Source organism: Pseudopodoces humilis, chromosome 4, assembly GCF_049639895.1.
Source record: "Pseudopodoces humilis isolate 2021_Gansu_Grassland_sample_001 chromosome 4, ASM4963989v1, whole genome shotgun sequence".
In the NCBI taxonomy this organism is placed as follows: domain Eukaryota; kingdom Metazoa; phylum Chordata; class Aves; order Passeriformes; family Paridae; genus Pseudopodoces; species Pseudopodoces humilis.
The window spans coordinates 39154262-39179700 of NC_142203.1; the positions used below are offsets into that span (position 1 = coordinate 39154262).

Below are 25439 nucleotides of genomic sequence, written 5' to 3' on the forward strand. Positions count from 1 at the left end.
AAAAACTTAAAAAGAGCAGTGGAAAAGCAGAACCCAAACCTTATCTTGAACATCAATACGAGATCCACGCTTTAAAAGCAACTGAAGCATCTGAATGTTTCCACAGCCAGCAGCAATCAGTAGTGGAGGTGTTCCATGCTAATAAGGAAATACAAGCAAGAATGATGTAAGTAATTATTGAAGGATTAAGAAAACAGTGGAATAGAAGGCAGGCATTGAATAGCATTTCTGGATTTCTACTTTCAAGTCTTCAGGAAATACTGTGTGAAAAAAATAATTTATCTCTTTGTTTAATAAAATGTACTGCACAGCAATTTTTCATATTTTTGAGATGAATTCATGATATATCACACAGTAAATTTATGCTTTTTAAATTAGGAATATTAATGTTTAGCTCTTATTAGCTTTGTTTGGCAAGAACATTCCCCTGTGCGATCTCTTTGCGGCCTACACCACCTCATACATAAACCATAAACAACATCTATGGAACGCCCATTCAAACAAAAAAATACAGTGATTTCTTAAATGGTTCAAGACCCCACCACAGTAAAATAACATACATTTTACTTCTATACTGCTCTTCATGATTATTTCTGAAAGGACTTTGTAATGAAGGTCACTATAACCACGCAAAAAAAGTGTGACCTTGTCTTGAACCATTTAAGAAATCACTGTATTTATTGTTTTAATGGGCAGTCCCATTTCACTTTCCTAGATGTTGCTGATGCACTGAAATACTGTAGTGGACAAGCAATTTCATTACTGAAAATGAACACCGCCATCTAACATGTTCATATAACCCACTTCTGCAGATTTCAGCTTCTCTTCCTATCAATGCTTTGCAAAGTCAGTTTTAGCAGTCTGGTTATTCTTAGGTATTCTGTCATCTTTATCTATCATCTGTCACAAGAAACAGCAACTGCAACCAGGAGTGAAGGTTATATTTGATAAACCACAGCTCCTGACCATAGATTTGAGTTATACTTTTGAAATGCCTAGGCAAAAAAATCCCAATTTGGGCTCCATTTTAATGTATCTTGAGAAGACTGAACACAAAGCACATGAAAATTTCTCCTAGAAAAAAAGGTAGAATTTTTTTCCCATTCCCTTGCCTTTTCATTTCAGGTGTTACATTTCTGTTTTACAATCTCACTGCTCTATTCAACAGGGTGGTAGCTTGTCCCCCACACACCTCACACCTCACCACAGACCCACACTACCTTGTTAGGTTGATTGACATCGTAATTTGTCAGAGATCCCAGAAGGTGCTGTAATCCAGGAACATTGTCATCATTGATGGCATGAATAATAGCTTTCATCACAAAAGAATCTTCCTCATCCTTGCAATTAAATGCGAAAGAAGAAAAATTGTTAGCTTTAAGAAAAAAAAATCCATATCTAAAGAGCTGCCAAGACATAAAAAAATAAAAAAATAAAATTAAACCCTAAATTTTTTGAAATATTTTTTCTAAAAGAGTGCTTCAGGTTCAAGTTGTAATCTTTCATGAAGCATATGGCTAGCATGTATTCATGTTATTTGAAAATCTACACCAAACTCCCCACATGTTTTCTAGTAAAATATGCTTCCCTCTTCTTCGCACACAAACCTGTTACTCACCGAGGTTCCACACAGGTTTCTTCTATTAGGTGTATTTTTTTTTCCTCATGGGAAAAATAGGTGATAGATACCAACAGAAGCAATACTTGCATAAAATGAAATTATTCCTTGCACACATGTGATGATAAAAAACCCAAGAGGCCAAGAACCCAACCGAGTTACCAGGTTTTGTGTCATCCACAGGAGAGGTGCTTTGGTTCAAGCTTTTATCTATTCAAACTGATCAGTTAAAAATCTAGAACCTAAGTAATAAGCCTAGATACCTCTGCAGGTGTAACTTTCTTTTTCTCCTCTGCACTAGAATTTCAAAGAGCTGAAATTCACAGAGCCCATTATTTGGACTGCTATTACCTCCTCTCTCCTGAGGTTTCAGATTTTTTTAGGACACTAACATTGGACTGTAAATCCTTTCTGCTGGAACACGGGTGTGAAACGCTGATCCAGTGTTAAAAGGCATAGAGATAGCTAAGCTGGGGGGGGTGGTGGGCAGGGAAAGGAGAGCAAGAGGAGAACAAAGAGCACAGAAGCCAAAAGATAAGAGCAAAAAGTGGAAACATGAGCATGGAGTTGCACAGGAGGGACATGGAAAAGACAGTATGCATGAAAAGGGCTTTGCAGAATTTTTGAAGTTTGATCCTATTAATGAACAGAAAAGATGATATTCCCCAGCTATAAACATATTAACACACATTCCTTGCTGATCATGGGGAATTTCTGAATTGTGTATTAAAACTTGTAGAGTAAGCTAAGAAAAATGATTTTGGATTTACAAACATTTGTAATTACAAAACATACAGCAATTGCTCCTAACTACTCAACTCTAGTCATATCTAGTACCACAAACTGAATACTGGCCAACTCTAAAGTTTCCTCCTGAAGTAACTGCTTGTGACATTGGGTATCAGCCTCAAAAGGATAAGTTAAATTTCAAGGTTTCAAGATGCAGAAGATCAAACTATGGATAAGTGACCTTTGTAGCCTGAACATCTATTTCTTCCTACTTATGAGATTAGTGAATTATGCAAATCTTCAAGAACCTAATATTTCTGTCAGTTAGAAACTGACAAAGTTAATATGTCATAAAACATTCTAAATATATAAGAACACACTTACCAGAGTATCATCACTTCTAGCGACACTCATGCTACTTCTGGACAAGAAAGATCTCGATAATCTTTGGCACAAGGATATTAAGCGCACTGATTGCTTTATAAAAATAATAAGAAAAAAGCTGTATGTAAAAAAATTTAGGAAATTCTGATACAATGCTATTGCAAAGATTTTAAAGGACTTAGCAAAACAAAATGAAGTTTGATTCCAATACCCCATCTGCTTTTTATATTGAATTTGAAACTTCAACTATTGCTATTTATAATCCATCAGAAGCAGAAAGCAAACAATCAACACACAAGCATTTGTATGCAGATCATTAACAAAGAAGTCCTCTCCCATATTGCCATAGTCAAGCACCTAATTTATTCCCAGTGACAGAAGAACATGTTTCTTCTTCCTTCTTTTTCCACTCTTAAATGTGCTGACTTTTCCCTGGAACAGGCAAAGCTACTGCATTTGTATGTCACCGACATTCTGATGTGTTAGTGAATGACTTACTTTCCACTTTCGTCGTGCTGCAAACTTCTTGAATTTCTCCATATTCACTGCAGAAGCTTTTCTACTAAGTGCTTGCTGAGTGTCTTTTGGCTGAGAGCAAAAGGAAAATAAAGCTGTTCTAAAAAATGCCATAATATCTGCATGTAAGACTGTCCCTCAGTGATGATTTCCACTTGCATTATAATAGTACTCCAATCATACTGTAATAATAAAGTAATTGTAAGCACATGATTTTAATATTCAGAGTCTAGTCTGGCATACAGATGAAATTTCTTAAGAAAATGCTGTAAGGGAAATCCAGACCTAAGAATGCACAAAATGTGCTTTTCATTTTAAACAAAAAAAACCCTTCAAACATCAGAATACCTTGTCCTTCACCTCCCTCTCCAACAGAGGCATTTGATTTCCAAGATAAATCCTGTCTTCTATGAGGATTTCCTGACTGATTTTAAATGCAGCCAATCTTTGTTACAGCCTCAGTGTAATTACCTAGATGCTGCTGAAAAACTACCCCCTTGCCAAAATCACATCCCACCTACCAGTGCAGCAAGCTCCAAGCCTGCATAATTTCAAATTTTTCACGGACTAATACTAAGGACCAATGACTAGTGGAATACTGAATTTTGGATTTTATGATCCTATTCTTGAAGTAATTTTTACATATACATATATATACATACATATATACACACATACATATATATATATATATGTATGTACATATGTATAAAAAAGAATGACGGAAAGGCTTGGATTGGAAGGGAACTAGTTTCAACCTTCCCTGCCATGGAAATGCAGGTAAAGATGGTGGTGGGAAAGGGGAAAAGAGCATGTGACCAGTGGAGTGGGAATCAAATACCTGGAAAGTTGTAAAGCAAAGTAATAGGGTACAGAATAACCTGTGTCTTTGCATGAGCGTGGAACTTGATCCAAGAGAAACCCATTTGCACAATGCTTGCTTTAGTGGTTTAAAATATTGTGTCAATATGTTCCAAGCATTTCAACTATTTCAGATTACCTCAGCAAAAAGTCAGCAAACCATGGTCAAATTTGTAGTTTGGCATATTGGTGTAGAAATGCCTGCCCTCGGATGTTGTACTGTGAACTGGAGCAGTTGTGGCACAGATAAATATTCTTCTAACTGATTCTCTGGGAAGTAGAATGGGATCAAACACCTACTGTGCATCCCCATATCCTGGGAAATCAATGGCACTGAATGGGTTTTCTACTCACAATCAGAATGTGATATTGAATTAAAAGAAATGAACTGCCAGGGAGTACTACACACATTACGAAGAATGGCAGGTGCCATTTTCTCCCTCTCTACCTGGCAGCTTCACAAAAGCTCAATCCAAACCAAACACTGAAACACTGAAGAAGGAAGTAGACCACCACATCAACTGCTCTCTTCAGTCTAAAGGGGAAGGACAGAAGAGAGATTACTGGCTTTTTCCCAGTCTAAATAAGGGCATGGAAGAAGAAAAGTTAGTGTAAATTGGGCTGGATTCAGAGACTGTATGTTTGTCAGCGCAATGCTCTCTGAAGATTAGCTTCTGTGTGACCATGAGTTTAAATCCCATAGGGGGCTACTTCCCTACTGCTAACTCACATAGCACATATATGAATGAAGCCCACATTCTGCATATGTTAGCTTTCATGCAGACAGCTTTCCAAAACAGTAAGTTACATCAAACAATTATGACAATATTCCATGTTAAGAAACTTGAAAAGCATGAAATGAAGAATGATTAAAAACAGGACAACAGAGAATGAATGGCATGCTAACCTTGATCCAAGGATGCAGCAAACTGTCTTGAATAGTCATTCTCTTCCTTCAAGAGAATAAGAGATAAAACTGTTTCAGATATTAATAAAATACACACTTTTTTATGTTTATTAAACCATCACCTCCAAATATCATGTAACTTCAAATACTCGAGATGTTAAGTGCTACACAGAAGAAAAACAACTCACTTTGGGTCTTTGACTAGAAGTCTTCGTATAAAGTCTTTAGCTAGGGCACTGGTATTACTGAAGAATTCTTCTTCAAATTCATAATTCACAGCAGACACATTTGCCAGCGTTTCCTGTTTGGTTTCTCCAAGAAATGGAGATGCACCACTTAGACTGCAAGAAAGACATTTCTCTCATTACATGTTGTAATACTGCTGCTTCAACCCTCTGTGATCAAATAACAGTAGAAATAACATTTTTCTTTTCCGTTTTTAGGCTGCAAATCTACCTTCAGGAAAATGTGATGTAGCAGGGCAAAAAACCTTGCTGTAATTTTAAAGAACACTGTTAAGATAGTCACCTACAGATCTGAAAACAGTTTCCCATGCTAGCTCAAGGCTGATTAATGGCAATTCTTTCAATAATTATACTATTGCTTTTAAGATCATACAACTTGAATCATCATGTGCAATCAGAATGGTTTGCTTTGTACAAACAACACCAACGCCCCTGAGGATAGAATAAGAATTAAAAAAACAACAGCATTAGCAAGAAACATCCATAGATTTTGGTACTTACAGAATGTAAGTTATTACACCAATGCTCCTGGATTGAAGAAAAAAACAAACAAAAAAAAAAAAAGGATGAGGGAGAGGAGAGAAAAATAGATGGAAAGAGAGAGAGGAGAGAAAAAAAATGGTTAGAACATAAGCATAATCATGAGAGATTTATTTCAAGTAAGATCCAATAACTTACCACATATCTGCTTCAAGACCAAGAGGCTCATAATTTACTATTTCAGGAGCTAAAGGAAAAAGCAGCAAGGTAAGTACCTAGTCAAATAACAGTTATAAGTCTCACTCTGAGTCCATGTATGTCAGAGATAATAAGTTAAGATGCTGATAGATTAAAACATCTTAACGCAAGACTAATTTGAAGTCAAATGCTACAAATTGCTTATTTAAATTTCAAAATGTCACAAATTACACACAAATTTCATAATCTGTAAATCAGCCAACCCAAGCTAAGCCACAAATACTGTTTCACTGACTGAAAAAGAATAGTTTGAAGAAACAACAGTTTTCTCACCAACAAACTCTGGTGTTCCGAAGATATTTTTGAATTCATTTCCAAAGTCAATTTTGTGTGCTAAACCAAAGTCAATAATCTTGATTCGAGGCTTCGGTACATTCCTGTCCAACAACATTATGTTTTCAGGCTTTGAGAAGGAGGGAGGGGGAGAGAAAGAGAGATTACACATAGGTACAAACTGTGGACCAGTGTTCTTCAGCACTGAACATTCCTTTTTACCTCTGTTAGACACTTGAATTGTGTTTTAGGCAGAAAAAACCTGTCTTTTCTATTATGATCTAACATATGCTAAAAGTTAAATACAGTAAATTAGAATTCCATGTTGATGCTGGAGCATTATGATCTCCGCAAAGCCAAGATTTTACTTCTTGTAGATACCACAGTTGCAGTTTTCATGTGGACTGGCCCTAAGTGAAACACCTTGTCCCCCAGTAAAGATCACAGGCCATGCGCTACAGCCATTCCAGCATTGTGGGGAGCTTCCAGGAAACAAAACTCTAAAAACCAGCTACTGGCTTTGGTTTACATTAGTTCCTGAAAGATGTTTCTTTCACACCACATAAACAATCAAGGAGGTGTATCTTGTTGCCTTTGGATCTTCCAGGGAAACTTCTGGATTGGTCCAGCTCCCAGATTTTAAGGCTCAACACACTTAATAGAAAGGAAAAAGAACAGGTTCTCCTGTCTCTTCTAGCTTATTTTGAAATATGGATTTCACATTACCGTACATCAAAGATCTGCAAAGCCAAAACGAAGATGAAATGCCAGGATTATCAGCAAAGGGGCCTGTTCCTACACTGCATCACTTTAATCAGCATACGGAACCAGCTACTTAGTCTCCATGTCCTGCTGCGTCCATAAGCTGGTGTGTTCTGAAGAACCACCATCCATCCTGTTCAGAGTGTTAAGGGCTTCTGGAGTTGTTAAAGGCAGCTCTTCATTGTAACACCTCCTTTTTTTCCCAGTCACAGGACCTGATATGTGCATTTCCTTTCCTCCCTGCATTTCTACTGTATACTCATTGGTCTGCACATTGCTGCCTAATTTAATGCACAAATTTTTGGTATCCGGTGTATCCAAGGATGACTTGTTCAACTACAAGCACATTGGTGAAAATTCACATTTCATACTCTAATAAATACATTCCTTTCTAGCTTTAAAATTTTTTCTCTTGCTGTTATACAAAGACCAGATGTATTACTGAGGTGATGAGGATGAAACTGGAAAAGGTATGTTTACCCTGAAATGCTTTCCCTTCCCTTTTAGAACCATATTTCAATTATAATGAAATCATTGTGTCTTCTTTTTCTCTTACTCATTTTCTCTGCCCAGTTGAGAAGACTTAAGGGGAAATGTTTAGTTGTCTACCTTTGAAAAAAAAAAAATCTTATGGGGGAAAAGATCCTGAGACTGAAACATTGAAAAGCAGTTGCTCAGTTTAGATATAAAAAGCTCTGTTTTCATTATCAAAAGGATGCAATTAACAACTTTTCTGAAAAAAACAAAAAAGCCACAAAAGGGGAAAAGACAGAAGTGGAAATCTGTCATTTGCTCCACAAAAATCCTTGTATTTAACTCACTGCAGTTTCAGTTAAATGTCTAAAAAAAAACCCAATTGAAAAAGGCATCTAGGTCAGAATGTTTCACCCAGATTACATTCACATAAAAAAAAAAAAACAAAACCCGAAAAACATAGTCCTCATTTTTATTTCAGGTTTGTTTTCTCAGAATGGTTTAATTTTGTCAGGAGGTGCCATTTCCCCTGAAGAATCTTACAGACAGGAACTATTTACAGTTCAGTAACTTCTTTCCAGTGGCTGAGCTTTCCCCTGTCTACATAAGCTAGCAAAACAAAACTGTGGCCAAGATCTGCATGATGACTGATTTGTGGCTAGAATTACAAAGGACTTTCATGGATGTTGCTTTCAGTTGTCAAAGTTTTTATCTGTTCAACACACCTTAAGATCAAAGTGGGCAATTTGCAGAGAGTGGAGATACTGAACACCATTAAGGATCTGTTTGAGAAACTCTGTGGCTTCCTCCTCCGTGAGAGATTCTTTTTCAGCTAAGAAGTCGAAGAGCTCTCCACCTGCAACACTTGGAGAGCAGAAGCAGAGTTATTGACAAGCTTGTTTTAACCCATGGGTTCCTTTCAGCATAGCTGTCCTCAAACCTTGAAAAGGATCCAGATGCTTTAAATGTTTCAAATATCCCAAAAAATTATGGAAGTTACTGAATTCGATATCCAAAAGTTAGTAAGCCCCTCCCTCCCCTGAAAAGAATACAGTAAAAAGTCTTACTTTCAGACAAAAAAAAAGTTTAGAAAACCCAAATAACATGGTTAACAGTATTTAAATTTAACTGAAGCGAAAGCCTCCTACTCTCTCTATGCACATTTAAAAGAATAAAATGAAATATGAAGTAATGAGACTCAAAACATACTAACATAATGGGACATTACGTTATCTAGAAAATGAAACTTTAATTGGCTCATATCAGTAACACATCAGATTTTTACACCCTCACTGAAAAATAAAAAAAATTAAAGCTTATTTTGAAATATTTATTGGCAGCTGTCCTAGTATTTAGTTTCTGAACTCCCCAGAGCATCCACATATTTGAAAACAGATTATGTTTTTGAAATACCGTATTACATGCAGCATCTATATTGTATTTGTACTCTAACATGATGATACCTTTTCTACAATGAAACACCTTCAAGACTACTTCCAGAGAGTGTTCTATCCCCACAGCAGAAAGAAAAGAAGTAAGACAGGGTACATAAGCACACCTGGATTTTTGCATTTGAGAGAAAAAGGAATAAAGAGATGACTCTCAGCTAAGTCAAGCAGCTCTTGACTCAGTCAACAGCATAAAGAGACACTGAAGTGACAGGAAACTGAAGTGACAGAATTACAGCTATTCCCAAATAACAGACAAACACATTTCACGTTTCAGCTAAACGACATATGACTGCCCACTGTGGCAAACTACTTTTCTCATCTGTGAGAAAAGTAGTTTGCCGCAGTGGGCAGTCATATGGGGTACAAAGAAAAGCCTTGGAGATTGCAGAAATGGTCATAATACCCCCTGTTTGTTTTTTTTTATTGTAATGATATTAAAACAAATTCTGAAAGTGTACCCTAATTTTTATTGCTTTTCTGCAGGGCAAGAAAATAATCTGTTTGTGATTTAAAGCTCTGATTATGAAACATGAGGTGGTGATTAACATATAACAATAGGTAAATAGTTTGGGTAAATTTCTGGAAATACATTTGACTTCTTTATCATGTCTACTTTTTAAGAGACTTAATCTGCATTATTGTAATGCAAATTGCACGAAAAGTGTATTTTAATGAGTTCTTGGAGCTTTCATTGAGCTGCCTAGACAATAATGAGAGTATTGTTTTGGGTATTATTCGTGTTGTAATATTTTCTGCATGGAAGCAATTATTGAAACAAAGTGCCATTAAAATATAAGAATTATAGACTGTAAGGATGAGAAGTCATTTTAATGATTTTTTTTTGTAGTTGTAGAGACAGTAAAATGGCATTCCTAATGATTAAATCCAACTTGTTATTTTACAGAGACTGCTCAGAAGCATCTTCCGAATGGACACACATGCATATTCTCTCATTGTTTGCTTCTGACTGAAAAAAAAAAAAAATATAATATTTTCAGGCTAACGTCTGTATGTCTGCAGCACTGAGCTGAACAGTGACATTCATTTCCAATTATTGGGCTAAAGGTCTTAGCATCACGTGAAACTTACTTGCACATGTTTACAAGCGTCATTGGCTGGAGCTGTTGAGTGGCTGTAGACGGGAGAGCACCGCCTTGCCACATGGAGCAGGCAGACTGACGGTGCCTACTGCTCCAGCCATGGGCAGCTGTGGCACAGCCACAGCAAAACCCATCACCTGCATGCACTCAGCATGGCTTGGCACTGGGCTAGCTATCACACAGTTTGGGGAACCACAGAAGACGGATCCTCAGCTGAAGAAGAGCTTGTAAGACTGTACTAAAAGACTGCCTCTGGTCCTGCTTCTCAAGCAGCTGGAAACAGTGCAAAACAACAAAAGCTCCTGCTGGTGCTTAAATCATTCATCAGCCATCACAAATACAAGGGAAGTACTCAGGCAGGTACTTGCAGCAATGCCCTCTTGAAGCACTGTGCTGTCCACACTGCAGTCTCAGACTGACAGTGTCACACAAGTGGCGTTATGCTTCATGGCTGGTGAAGCTTGCTCCTAGTCCTGTTGGCACGTTAAAGACATGACTATTAAATTTCAAAGACTGCGTCTATGATTATCACTGTTTATACCCATTCCTTATAGACCCCCCAAAAAAGATTTAATTCCTGAAGTTTGAAACTTTTCGAGATGTATGCATTTGTCTAAAAAATGGAAAGAGACTATTCAGTTTCTTCTTACCTGCAATTATTCTGATTCTGTACTGCTGAGTACAATTCTTCTGTCTTTACCACAGGTTAATTGTAGTGACATTTCTTTAATGACACATCATAAGCCTTATAATTGTGTGCAATAAAACGTTATCTGTATTTCATAGGTAATATACCCAGTGCTTTCAAATCTCAAAACTGAGGGCCAAAGAAGGTAAAAGGCTTGAGATGTTTTTCTTTCTTTTTCAAAACTGAAAGTTTATTAGCAGAAGTGGTAGATTTTTTCCAATCTGTTGTGTGCTTCTTTGATGCTGAAGTACTGTTACCCTAAGTGACTTGGCAGCCCTTGCTGAACGAGTAGGCGAGTGAGGAGGGACGAGCTGTAATGCACTCCAAGCGTTGTTCCAGAAGCAGCTGTACCTCTGGTCTGTGGGACTTTGGTGTGCCCCCTCATGTTACACATCTCACTCTTGATGTCCAGGAGGAGAACCTGCGTGGGTTCCCCTCACAGAGGGGGCCACTGTGAATTCTCCTGCTGGTAACGCCTTAGCTGTGGGGGTGAGCTCCGCAAGCCTGGGGCGCTGCCATAGCTGGCAAGCACAGTGCCCATCAAGCTGCTCCTGCTGCTTACTTATGGTAGTAATAACTATGAGAGAAAAGGGTTTTTACAGCAAGGATGAGTAAAAGGCTATACTAGCATGCACAAGGAGTTTCACTTGGAAGCTCAGAAATGCCTGCCTTCCCAGAAAGGTCCTTCTGCACCAGGCAACCTCCAAGGGAGACCCATCTCACACATGTAGGGCAGTGACCCATGTCCCCATGGGAGGTTGCGTTTTTCAGCTTCCTCTTTATGTTTGTCAGGAAACTCCCACTTGCAGACTCAGGAAGATCTGGTATTAAGCTGCGCTACCATGGGCATAGGAAAACCCATGGTATCACTGCAAGGCAATCTTCAAGTGAGTCAGGGATGGGTTAATACAGGTCCACACTCAACATACTTTACAAGTCTGACTTCCATAATTAATTGACTGAATTACAATGTCCTCAGATTTATCAGCAGAGCTGGGTTTCACAGATTTCATAATTGTATTGTAGATGTAGAATAACTAGATGATCCTAACTAGACTTCCCAATGTCACAGATGAAGAAATGGGTTAGAAGAAGCTGGTAAAGGCTGTGTAAGCTACTGCAGCCTTCAAAAGCCTCCTAAAATGCTGTTGGGTTGTTGCGTCTAGTCCTGTGCCTCAGCCTGTGTAAAAGTCCCGCAATATATAAATACTGCACATTTTAGTAAACCAGAGTCACCTTCAAAAGTGGAGCAAGGAAGGCAAGGAGAGAGCCCCATTCCACCAACATGCATATCCCATCTCACATACACAAGCAGTGTTAAATCAAAAGAAGAAGGGAGAGGTTATTCCATACGTCAGCCCTTTTGACTGCTCTTTTTGAACATCATCTTCTACCAAGAAGTACAGTTTCTACCTCCATTACAACGGGCCCTTGTTTCTAAATTAGCTTTGGGGATGCTGATGCACAAGCACTCTGATGAAATCTGACTGAAACCAAACCATTGCATGGGTTTCCCAAGCCACACAAACTTGCTCCCAGCCTGCCTTTGGGCCTCTACAGAAGGGCCCTCACAACCAGCACCTAAAAGACTGCTGCCCCCAACCACCAACTGGATAAAGATGCTTCCTGAAGGGAGTGGAGAGGCAAGAGATTCACCAAGCACTAGTGCATCTTCCTGTGGAGGACTTTGGAGTATCTCTGCCTGGCATCCCCAGGAAGCACAGAGCTTTCAATTTCTCTGTTTGCTGGTAGGAATTACTGAACAGCTTCCTGATCAGTTCTTCCGGGCCCTAAGATGACTCTAATTGCCAAAATGCTAGTAAGAAAAGGATGGACAGCAACCTACACCCACTCAGATTAACAGAGAAACTTGATTACAAGTCAAGTCACAGCTGAATTCCTTTATGGCTGCAAAGCTTCCATGTTCACCTTCACATACTGTTTTCCTCTAAAGCACTAATTTGTTAATGTTCCTATATAAAACCTTTCTGTTTACATTTAAGTCATAATTTCACAGCCATAATATGTTGTTCAGATATCATGCTCGACAAAATAAGTGATTGTGCTTTGTGGCAGTCACATCTTAATTCCACCTAATTCTAATGTATTATTGACCATGTTATAACACAGAAAGTCAAAAGGGCTGAGTAAATCTCATCATTACAACATGACCTTTTATATTCTTTTAAAGTAGCAAAGCACATGTTTGTAGAAGTGTTTTGTATAAACATTTTCACTAAGAGCAAAGCTGGTATGTTTTATTTCACTGATACTTCTAAGCAGAAATGCTAGCTTTCCTGAAATGATAAAAGTAAATTAAAGCTTTCAGCTGACTGCATTCTTTCTTATAAAATGTAATAGTGCTAAAAGCATTTCCCAGCCTTCCCAAAGGAAGGTTGACAGATGTGATTGCAACCCACACACCTCCCTCTGGGAAATAAAATACATCACGCCCATGGAAAAAGGATTTCTGGATAGTGCTTTTTGCAAGTTGCCAGGCTTTCTTAACTATGAAACAGAACTATCGCCAGATCTCAGAGGAAGTCATTATGGGGAACCTACTCAGGGAACTCAGAATCAATTAACCTTCAAAGACAGCATGGTCACCTCATAATGACTCAGTCATATGCTATGATCATACTGCTTATTATGCAATAGCACCTAAATGGTAATTAATGATTATCTAAGTATTTCTAATGAATTTAAAGATCTACAATGAACCCTAAAATCTAGGCCCAAACCCCTTAAAGAAACAGCTTGCTTAGATCTCAAAACAACATAAACTAAGTTAAAGAAGCAATTTATTCCAGTTTTAAAACAGATGCAATTTGATGAATTATCTGAATTTTTCTCTAGTCCAAGCATTGCTTCTGTCAATTTGTAAAAGAAATGTTTTCCCTAGGGATTCTCTGGTCAAACACTTCTTGTATGACAGCCAGTCATGCAGTTGTCAGCCCAAGACTCATATATTATTACTTTGTTTTATGTAAGAATAAGGGGGTTTACATCCACCTCATTACTATTATGAGTAGTGCAGTTACCAACCCACTCCTCAGAAGTACAAAGTGTACCAAACATTCAAAACAGCAGATCAGGGCTGCTAGCTCAATAAATTACCTACTGGCTGAACAACACTGCACTTCAATTTTTCTTTGTCTAGCTACCAGAAAAATGATGACATGTTCCAGCACCACTACACCATTTTCATTTGTCCAGCTTCTATTAGAGACACCACTGTCATGAAATCCTTTCTTTAGTGTGCTTAAATCCTTCAGTTACACTGAGCAAGAAGCATTACCCTCAATGGCCAGCCAGAACACACACACCAAAACCTGGACTATAATTTAAGCAGTGAAATCCCACTCGGGGGCAGGGTGGGAGGGGGCCTGAACACTCCTGTGGATTTTTCCTGCACTCCTGCACTTTCCTGCACTGGTATTTAGGTATTCATCACTGAAGTTCCTGAGGTGCCCAGAGTCCAGATACAGCAGGTGGTTACCCTGGCCCAGCAGAGTGCCTTAGTATTTTGATCTCATCTACAACATTCAAATTTAATATATGAGCAGCATTCAGGTTTAGCAAACAAGAGGGACAATGATTATGCTCAGGGACTGCTGCACAAGGAAACCAGTTCTCACTGTGTGGCAGAGTCATACCAGCTCTAGAGCCTGTCCTGTCAGCCCTGTCAAGCCTTTGTTCTAACCTGTCTACTTATTCTCTGTGCATTTATCTCTGGGCCTGGAATTTCGGATTTTGAAATCCAAAGGTGGCACAAGATCTACAAATTAGTGTCACAGGGTTTGCTAACTGCCTCTTACATCCAAGAAGCACCAAATATTTAATCCTCCTCTTAAATTTCAGTGCAAAGCCACTGGAGAATAACTTTTTTATTTACTTATAGGTAAAATTAACAAAAACCTCAGAGGTATTTCTACCAAAAGACAAAGACTACAAATTAAAGAAACCCTGTGAAGTCTTCAAGCTTCTGGAAGACAGGTTATAATTCTCTTCCTGAGCATAACTGTAAAACGTTAAATTAAAGCACCAATAAGATAGAAGAGGAATTTAAAGACTTCACAGTTATCTGCTGTTATTTACTCTTCAATGATCAACTAATGAAACTGTCACCATTTTTACACAAGGATGTATCATCCTCTCCTTGCACTCTTCTGTTTTGATTAATATGAAGTTCCCAACAAAATTGAAACTCAGAGACCGTGTCATACACAAGACTAAGTTTAAAAGAAAGTTTATGCTTTCAAATGAAGCATAAGTCCTAGTATTTAATACACAAATGCTTCTAAATACTTTCAAAGCCTTCTATTTTTTAAAAAATTATAAAACAGATAATCATCACTCAGAACCACGCTAGAAGAGCTAACCATCTTAAATTAAGATTTCAAATTCAGAAATGAAGTTATGTTTTTTGCAGAGGAAAGTATGAATACCTAGCTCCATCCACAGCTTCCAAGTAAAAGGCGTCAGATATTGCTATCAAACCATTTAAAAAAAAAAGAGAGACCACCTGCACTACTTTCATGAATTCTATTGCATAATACAATGCAATATAGGATGAAAGTATTTTTGTGTTGCAGCAAGAAACCATAACCAAGGCTCCACAAAGAACCACAAACTGAGTATATTTTATATCAGCAGCCTAAATAAAGACTAATAATGAAGTGGAAGAAAAAATAAAATGGAAGAGAGAAATTATGCATCCAAGGCCAGAAAAACAGGAACAAAGTAGGTGCAAAACATGCTTGAGGAAAGAAAATAATTATCACTGTGCATAGACATCTGTGTTTTCTAGTCTGTGAAGTCTGAAAAAATGATGGCTTCAGCAGAGCTCACTAGAAATAGCTTAGTACTGTTAACATATAACAGATTCTAACTGCTGCAGCTGGATAGAAAAACCTACCATGAAATTCTGACTAATTCAATTATTTGTGCGATAAAAGAAAAAAAAAAAAAGAAAACTATTAAGGTTTTAAGCTAGATGAGGAAAAGACAGTGGCTTCCAGTTTGTATGTAACATGCATAACATTCTTTTCAAGTTGATGAAAGAGTCCACAGAGTGGGAATTTAAATGGTTATTTCCATATCAAGAAATGAGACACTTGTCTCAAAGACCTAGAGTTATGAAAATATGTCAGAATGCTCTAAATATACCAAAAGACTGCAATAAAGTAAGGTTCTTCAAGAATATCTCATTCTTGTGCATGGCTGCTGAATCTTTTAAGGAAGGATTTGGTTTTAAAAGTTTCATTAATTAAATGCTTCATAAAACTTGAGTTTTTTGGTAAATTAGTTTCCTGATATAAGATGGTTGAAAGAAAAACTTCCAAACATGTATGTGGATAAAGTAGCTCTGTTTTGTGCTAAGTAGCTCTGGTGTTGTGAGGACCTGCTTGGCCACTGCAGTAATTACCCATTTGCCCACATATTCCTGCATATAAATCATGACCTTGAATAGAACCAGAGAATGGTTTGTGTCGGAAGAGATCTTAGAAATCATCAAGTTCCAACTCTCCTGCCATGGGCAGGGTCACCTCCCACCAGACCAAGTTGCTCAAAGCCTCATCCAACCTGGCCTTGAGCACTTCCAGGAATGGAGATCCAGAACTTCTCTGGGCAACCTGTTCCAGTGCCTCAACACCCTCACAATTCCTAATAACCAATCTGAGTCTACCATCTTTCAGTTTGATGCCATTCCCCCTTGTCCAGTCAGTTACTCACCTCTGAGAAACTGCCAGTTAGTAAGGCAGAAAAATGTTTAGAAGGCTGTATGCAACATAGCAAACCTCTTGCTGAGGCAGAAATTAAAAATCAATAGTGAACAGGCCAGAGACCCCGTTGCCCTAGGACTGTGCATGTATGGCAACAAAAGGGCAGCTGCATTTGCTCAGTTATACAAAATTGCGTCTCTGTGTGTATACTTCCTCATTATTGTAGTCAGAACAGAACACAAGTGCCAGGAAATATACTATGCTCTAATCGGAATGGAAAATGGACACTTAGGGTAGATCCTAAGGATAGTGAAACAGGGTATTTAATAAGATTTCAGCTGTATTTCTGTTTGTATGAAATTGTTCTGTAAGAACAGACTGTCAAGAGGGTGGATCCCTAAGCAAAATGTGAGTATTAGAACGTTAGAGAAAAAGAATTACATTTTGAATGTCTAAGCATGTGATTACAATGACAATCCTGTCTTTTCAATAGCTTTATGTAACATCACGGTGACTTTGAGAACTACAAAACTTTGTAGCAGTTAGCATATTCAAGTTTACAAAGGGACTGCTAATGTCATCTTTTCCTCTTTGACTGTCTAAATAAATAAATGCATTACCTTTGTGATATCCAAAATAGCACTTCTTCAACTTTAAACACTCACAAAGCAGTTAGGAAAAATGAAAAAAAAAATATCTCCAATCGAAACGATATAGACATTGTTCACCTCCGCAAAACAATTATCTAAATTGTAATCAAATAATTTGCTGAGCTTCATGCCATTAAGCTCATGAAATATGCAGATTGTCATTCTTCTGCTCAGTGGACAATAGTGGGTACACACTGACACACACACACACACACACACAGCAGCCTTGCAGCCAAAAGAGCTCCTACTCCATGTGTGAAGTGGGGTGGGTGGAGTAGTCCCATTCCTCCTACCACTGCCATGATTACCAAGTCTCCCTCACAGCTTTCAAGTACAGACACTGGCCTGATTTCATCTGGACAGATTTCAGAGCAGAAGGAGCTGCAGAAGCAGCAATACTCTGACAGTAAGATTATAGAGCAAGAGAACACTAGAGTTAGTATCAAGTGGGGAAAGGAAGAAGCATCACCTAGTTTTGCTGCATATTCATGTCACACTTCAAAGAATTCTGAACAAAACCAAGAAATAATAAGAATATGAGGAACTTTTACTTTATACAGGATGATATTTTAGTATGGAAAAAAAATACTTGTTTTAATTATCCAAATTTGGCAAACTAATGCAAGTGTATACAACTGGAACTAAAAAAAAACAAGCCAGACTACAACTATTACAATAAACCATCACATGCTGGACTAGAAGTGTATAAATATGTCTGCATAAACAACAAAGTAGTATCATGCATATATAGGCCATAAGAAAAAATGGAACTCCAAAAGTTACTTCCCAGTTTTCTTTTTAAATCTCTGCTGTAAATCTACATGTTACTGAAACCATACAACACTGAACTATCTTTATATAGAGGAAATATCACTTATCTACCACAAAAAAATTTATCAAAGGTAGTAAACAGGAAGACAGAACCTACTTAAGAAAAACCACATTAACAGCCAAGAAAAAGACGAATGCTGCCGTCCAGCAGCAGGCATTGACAGACTCTTAACAGGTGACTAATGCTCAACTCCCACAATTGCAGTCTTTGAGGAACTGGAAGACAGACTTGAAAAAATACAGAAGTAGTCTCTGCTGACATATTTACCTCAAACTATTAGCAATTACATTGGATGAAAAATTGGGAACTAAACCAGTATGAAACAGTCTGAAATTTCAGTTCTCATTTCAACAAGAGAGAACTGGGAAAATTCTGTTCTATGTTGGTTAGAAATGAGAAAAAGCATTCACTGAGGCCACTTTACACCAATGCAAAATGCAATAAAATTTACTAAACTAATCTCCACTTAGAATATCTATTTTCCTGTGCTCTGATCTTCACATCAGTTTATTTAGTTAAAGGCTATTCTGGATCCATAACTCCAACAGTGATTAAAGCAAAAACAGAAAGAAGAAATCCTAAATATGCTGAATTTTTTTTTAAACTTTGTAGTGCATTCAGCGTGAAAAATATGTGTAGAAATCAGAAGCTACAACACTGACTTAGAATGAAGATTACTACATAGAGAATCTATTCCCTTTTTGGGTGAAAAGGAACTTCAATGAAATCACTGCAATTCTCAAAGTGTCTGTTTTTAAAAACCAAAGAAACAAGCATTCTCCTACTTGTCCATGGGTCTCTAGAGTTACTTACAGCTCCAGAATGAGAATGACATCTGTTTTGTTCTCATAGACATCATGAAGCGTAATCACATTAGGATGCCGAATCTCTTTCAGTATGCCAACTTCTCGCTCGATGTCTTCCCGGCTTACTCCACGACGGCTGGATTTTGTTCTCCTCTTCTTGATGAATTTTGCTGCAAACTGCTGACCAGTACTTTTCTCACGGCATTTTTTCACTACGGCAAATTGCCCGCTAAAAAAAAAAGAGATGACAAGTGTTCAGCTCAAGAAAATTTAGAGTTAAGAGTAGCCTGTTTACTGTGGTGGAGGAAATCAGCTTTTAACTCTGCTTGACCTAAGTATTTTACTGCTTTTTTTGCCACCTAGAATAATACTTGAAAAAAATCTGGAAGAGGCAGGAAAGGTAATTTAAGATATGGTCTCTGCATCACACAAATGTACACATTTCAGCACATCAGTAGGTAAAAGGTAACACTTTGTCAGAGAGGACCACTGGATTATTGACAGATATGGGCACTGGGTATTACTGAGCAAACGTAATAGTTTCTGGATTTCTCTTCCCATATGCCTGTTGAATATTTTTTCTTTGTTCTGCAGTCGGGATGATTTGTAGTTTCTTACAACCTACATGATTTGTCAATATAAACTTTATTCTATCCTCAAGTCTGTTTTTTATGAAGTTTTTTAAAAAAGCTGGGTTTCATGACGCTGCTTTGGATTTTTTTAAGCACTAAATACAACAGTATCAAGAATTATAGTTACTGTATCATCTTATTAAGTACGAGTTTGAAGATAAGAAAAGGCATTGAGAAACAAAACCTGTGTTTGTATCACAAAACAGAAGGAACTCCAGGAAGCTGCTGACTCCAGCACGATATCATTGATTTACAAGTCTGCTGTTGCTAGATGTACACACTGATCTAGATCAGAAATCTCCAGGAGCCTAATGTTGACTTAAAGAAATAACAGGATTTCTAAAACTGTTTTTTCTTTTAAGTTTCCGCAATCTATGGTTGAGGATTCTCAGGAAATTCTGTTCCTGCTTTTTTCACCATATGAAGCAATCATGAAATTACAGAATGATACTAATGAGAACATTTTTTTGAAGCCTACCCTGTTAACTGAAGAAGAGCTGTTCTCTAAAGCAGACTTAGAACAACAATTAAATCAGAGCTAGCTGTAACAGGTGTGACTACTTGAACAGCCATATAGCATTCAGAGCTATTTTTTAATTTCCTGCCACCATTACTATGTTGATCTCACACAGTACCCTGAGCGACACACTGTCTTGAACTGGGATGTGCAGTTGGGCCAGGCTAAATCACTGCCACTCACAGAAGGGCAGGGCAAAGACAGGACCTCTCATGTGAACTCTTAGAAAGACACTCTAGAGTAGCCACCACCGCCTGGAAAATTTTTGAATGGAGCCATGGGTAGTGAGAGCAGTAAACTTTGAGTCTTAAGTCAATAGTCTTAAATTGAGGTTTAGATTTATTTCAGTATTATGATCACCATTCAAGTTTAGTTCTTCATTGCTTGATGAAATCAATCCATGAACTTGTGAGAAGATGTTATGTTGCATGAAAAATATCTTTGCCTCAAATTCCACCCGCCCCCAATTCTGCACAAAGTTTTCAAGGATCAGATTTGCCATACGGGAACCCCCACATTGTTATTACAAACTGCAGTGGACAGAGCAGTGCTTCAGACCACACCATATCCTCCTCTCCATCACACACCTTCTTCACTGGCCCGGACTTCGCCTGCTAGTGTTATCAGAGATGCTCTTTGACATGTAAGATATTCACATGGAATTCCTGTGTCATCCTAAACTGGCAGCAGAGAGCTAGACAAGTTGTCCTAAGGTCATCAGCCTTCTCTGCCTGTTTTGGTCCAGTTTCACAAAAACTGAGTTTGATCTCCAAGGTCTGAACAATTTTGCACTGCCAGAGCAGAGGTATTTGCACTGCTGAATTGAAAACACAGCCTCTACGGCTCTTGCTTCCAGAGGGAGAAGCAAGTGATTGTCTCACACTCTCCCCCACAGCATGCACATCTCTACAGAGATACAAAGCTTTATTTAAAAAGCAGTCAGTTTTGCAGAAAATTCACAGTTTCAAAGAAGCAACAAAGTGAAGTAGCACACAGATGCAGACATCATCACAACTCCAAACAGCTACTCAAGCTAATGATCACAAGGAAGTCAAAAGCTGCTGTTTGTATTTTGACCACCTGGCTGGCTTTCAGGCTAGAAGTATAAAAGGCCTGATAAGGAAGAAAAATATTTCTGCTTATGATTCATCCATAGGCTTGAATGCTGCATGGCTAACCACTTTCTTATCGATGCTCAGCCCCTAAGTTTAGCAAAAGCTACTGCTTCATTATGGAAAATCAACAAAATAAACAAAAAAAAGGAACAACCTTCTCCCTACCCACCCTCACCCCACCCCCTCCATAACTCCTACCCAATCCCTACAATGCAAATTAAACAGACCTCAAAACAACAACCCCCAAACTATAATATTGAAACCAAAATTACATCTAACATCAGCTCTGGAGTAAAAAAAGAAAAATATAAATCTGACCTACACCAACAAACAATATATTTTCATATCCAAGGAGATTTAATTATAAAAGTTGGTGGGAATTAAGAGTTGTCTGTGTTTTACTGACCTCATGATTTTTACATAGTGTTATTCATATTTGAATTACATCATTTCCCAAAGCCACTTCATGCTTCTGATGCCTTTAAGGCATCAGAAGACTGTTTAATCTTATTTTGGCAATGGGTCAACTATGATGTTACAGCATGAGGTTGACCTCCTGGAACAAAGAGGGCTACATAAGACAAGTAGATCTCCTCTCTTCTGAGATACGTCATTTATTTTTTCAGTCTTTCACTATTTTCTCTGTCCACAACAACCTGTTGGAAGGATGCCCTGATCTATCACTATTCAATATAAAAGCGTTATCAGAAGTCCAGTACATGACTTTAAAGATTGGGTCTCATCCATGATTTATAGTAGGTGAAGTTCCAAAATCTTTGACACTGCTCAAGACTGTAAGAAAGTTATCAAATAACAAGTATCATGAGTAAGTGCCAGTTATACACCAAATAACCCCCTTACTGTTGTTGTTGTTGTGGTATTTATTCCACACACAACTGCACAATTAGCTGTTATTAAACGCTGTACACGCAGATCAAACTTAAGCTGCAATCAAAGGGCCTATTTCATGCCTGTGATCCCTAAGCCACACCATTTTACAACTCTCTCTAAACTCCTATTTTAAAACCAGAGGAGATGTGTAAATCAAAAGGTATTTACTGGGCTTCCCCTTGTAGAACTGCAGTAACAAGCTGATATAAATCAGCTTTGCTAACACGTATAGAATATCCAGTAATATCTTCCCACAGATCCTACATTTTCAGATTCAGCATTCATTGATACAGCATCTTCAAAGCCAAAAAAGTCCTTTTGTTTTTTAAGGTTTTTTAAACCTTGCTTTTGCAGGTTTGATTTAAAGTGCACAGAGTAAAAAAATGACTCCCAGTTTAGAAGAAAATGACACTAACCACCCTGCACCCTCTCCCCAAAGTAAAACACAAATTCACACTTAATAAAGTATCTGACATCATTCTTTTTCATAGCTGAATCAGGTTAAACAGCAAGACAGGATGACAGCTTGATGTAAGAACAAATACTTCTGCTAATAATAGTAATTTGTTTGGTGATCTTGTAATCCTTATCTCAACCAGCCCTTAATTACTGCCCTAAACCTACTCATTGTGGGACACTTGGCATACATCCACATCCAGTGATTTTTCAGACTCACTTCAGAATAGCAACTTACCCATTACCTAATCATGACATTTCTGAGTCCTTTTTACATCATGAGACACACTGCCCTTTACAATAAATACATGTGTAAGTGAAAGTTATGCAGATAGGGTATGTAAACACCAATAAAGCCTGTATATGCCAACCTTTATTGCTCCTTGCTTAGTGGGATCACAAAATAACTACTCATTAGCATGAATTAAGGATAGTTTTAAATAAAGAGACATTTGGTTTAGAATCAAAAGGAAAACACAAAAAATACTTTCATTTTTTCCATAATGATGGTGCCAGTGATTAGGGGTGGCACACAACCTGTATTCCTTCCCACTCCCAGCCATCTGCACCAGTTTATCCCAGCTAGTTCATTCTGTGAGGAGTAAAACTCTTGCCCCAATAACCTGGTGAAAGCTGGAGACAGAGTTGGTCAAGTAACCCCCAGGGAACCATTTTCTAGTAGTTATTGCCACAACAGGTCAATAATGGGGCAATTTTCCATGCCAGCTTCTGAAGACTTCATTCCAAAATTTAATGGGAGCAGGAAATAGGAGTAAAGAAAAGGCATTAAGTTGCCATTAGAAAAATAAGATGCTTTGGTATGTTTCTGACATGTTGGCATTTTTCTCCTATTTAAAAATTTGATATTTAGTACACAACTCTGGAAACACAATGTATTTCATTCAACTAGTTTTACTATTTGTTTGACTGTTTCCCTTTATAAAATTACACTAATCCAACAGAAAGAGATTTACATAATACTATTATATTAGGCTGTGAAAGAAACTGCACCTCAAGCGTGGGGCCACTTGTTTCCTCCAACAGAACACCTATTAGCATACTGTACAAGTTCTGTGTTTCCTCAGGGATCTGCTGCAGGGAAGGCCAATGCACCAGGGGATGTGCAGCCCCAGGAGCATCCCAGCATCAGTCAGCTCCGTCAGCAAGCACTGCTCTCCGTTACCGCTGTCTGTCACTAAAGGCATCCGACCTGCCTCTGCTAACAAGGTTAGCTCTCACAAAACCCGCTGGTGAGGCAGCGGTATCCAAGTATTTTTCAAAGAAAAGGAACACTTGTCCACAAACCTGACCACTTGGTAACATGAAGGAACAACATCTATATACCTGGTAGGAGAAGGAGCTGGAAGCACCTGAAGCCTATTACTCACCATAAATTTGTTTCAGGCTGCACACAAACAAGAGGAAAGGGATTGGTGGCCATAGTGTAACAGAAGTAATAATTTTGAGAGTCACATGAAAAAAGCAGTACTAAAGAAAAGAAAAAAGAGAAGTTAAACATGATACAGTATTTAAGCTAAAGAGAAAATACTCCTGAAATGATACATAAGTGACTAAGCAGAAGAATAAACCAGCTGGAAACTGATGGTGGACCACAGAGATCGCTGTTAAGAACTGGCTGTTTCAAGTACTTACTTGTATAGAAAAGCAAACATAAGGGTTTAAATAGACCTGACTGTGGAACAATAAAATGTTGAGTGGTGCAAGTACACAGGCAGGAGAGGAACACGTGTTAGGCAATTATGCAGTACATAACAGGTGCAGAGTTAAAATGAAGTTGCAATTTACACCCGTCAATATAACGCATGCTGATACACTTTCCTTAGAAATATTTTTGGAAAAGCAGCAAAGACAAAAAGAACAACAACAAGGAAGGAGAAGCAAAGGGGAAAATCAGACAGATGTATAAAAACCCAAGTGTACTAACACCTGGTATTTCTGGGTTCTGGTAATTCCCAATTTCCAAATTCATTGTTAGATGATTTATACACTTATAAACTCCACATCTCTTAAATTACTTTTCTTTATTTCTGACTTAGAATAAATTTTGGTGTCTAATTACCAAGTCCCAAAAGTACCAAGATTCCCCCATAGTGACTCCATGTACGTATGTGATGATAACTTTGATTATTCTTCACTATGAATGCATCAAATATTTAAAGTTATTTTACCGAAATATGCAAAATATAAAAACAGTTTTTCCTTTATGTAATATTTTAAACTAAAAAAAACCCTAACTTTCAAAATGAACACTATTATTATTGCGTAATTTATTTAGATACCTTTTTGTCTCTGTAGATCAACTGAAACTTCTGTTGTACCACCTATTCAAATACAGTTTTAACAGAGTAATTGTTATCTTAAAAACAAAATTAATAGAAGCATTTTGATAGTATCTACAATATGACAACATGAAGCAGTCAGAATTTGAAGTTTCAAGCAGCAACAGAAGCAGGTAGACTTAAGTCAAATATTTAAGCTCATTTATAGACTAAACTACCTACCACAACTTTGTGTAACTGAAGTCAGGTTGCATGATGGACCAGAAAATAAAGAATTATAGTGCTGTGACTTAACCCCAAATGGCAATCAAGTACCTCTTCCCAACCCCTCCATGGTATGATGGGGAGAGGAATCAGGAAAAAAACTAAAAACTGAAGGGTTAAGGGTTAAGATAAGAACAGTTCATTAGGGACAGTGATGAAAAAAAACAAAAAAAAATACAACCAATGAAAATAGCAGTGGAAAGGAAAGGGTGAGAGAGAGGGCTAAAACCCAAGAGAGAGAAGCAATGCACAATACAATTGCTCAGCACACACTGATGCCCAAATCCATGCCTGAACAGTGACTGCCCCTCTCTTAAGATAAACTCCCCCTGGGCTATCTATTGGGTATGATTTTCATGGTATGCTATAACATGGCCCAAAACTGGTCAGTTTGGATCAGCTGTCCTAGCTGAGCAGTGCTCCCAGCTTCTTGTGCACCTGCTGGCTGGCAGAGCTCAGGGAGCTGAAAAATCCTTGCCTTAAGGCAGGCACTACTGAGGAGCA

The 25439-nt window shown here is 37.9% G+C and overlaps 1 protein-coding gene across 2 annotated transcripts in view; it reads right to left on the bottom strand.

Annotated features, from left to right (window-relative positions):
* Positions 1-25439, bottom strand: part of DAPK1 (death associated protein kinase 1) — an 84126-nt gene that overhangs the window by 25862 nt on the left and 32825 nt on the right. For both annotated transcript variants that reach the window (XM_005522622.3, XM_088054131.1), the window contains exons 2-12: positions 18768-18989; positions 8233-8371; positions 6272-6401; positions 5939-5987; positions 5762-5788; positions 5204-5356; positions 5016-5061; positions 3230-3319; positions 2732-2824; positions 1221-1340; positions 40-138 (exon numbers count right to left, since the gene is read on the bottom strand). In XM_005522622.3, the coding sequence (XP_005522679.1) occupies positions 40-138; positions 1221-1340; positions 2732-2824; positions 3230-3319; positions 5016-5061; positions 5204-5356; positions 5762-5788; positions 5939-5987; positions 6272-6401; positions 8233-8371; positions 18768-18989 (1168 nt within the window). The remainder of the gene's footprint in view (positions 1-39; positions 139-1220; positions 1341-2731; positions 2825-3229; positions 3320-5015; positions 5062-5203; positions 5357-5761; positions 5789-5938; positions 5988-6271; positions 6402-8232; positions 8372-18767; positions 18990-25439) is intronic.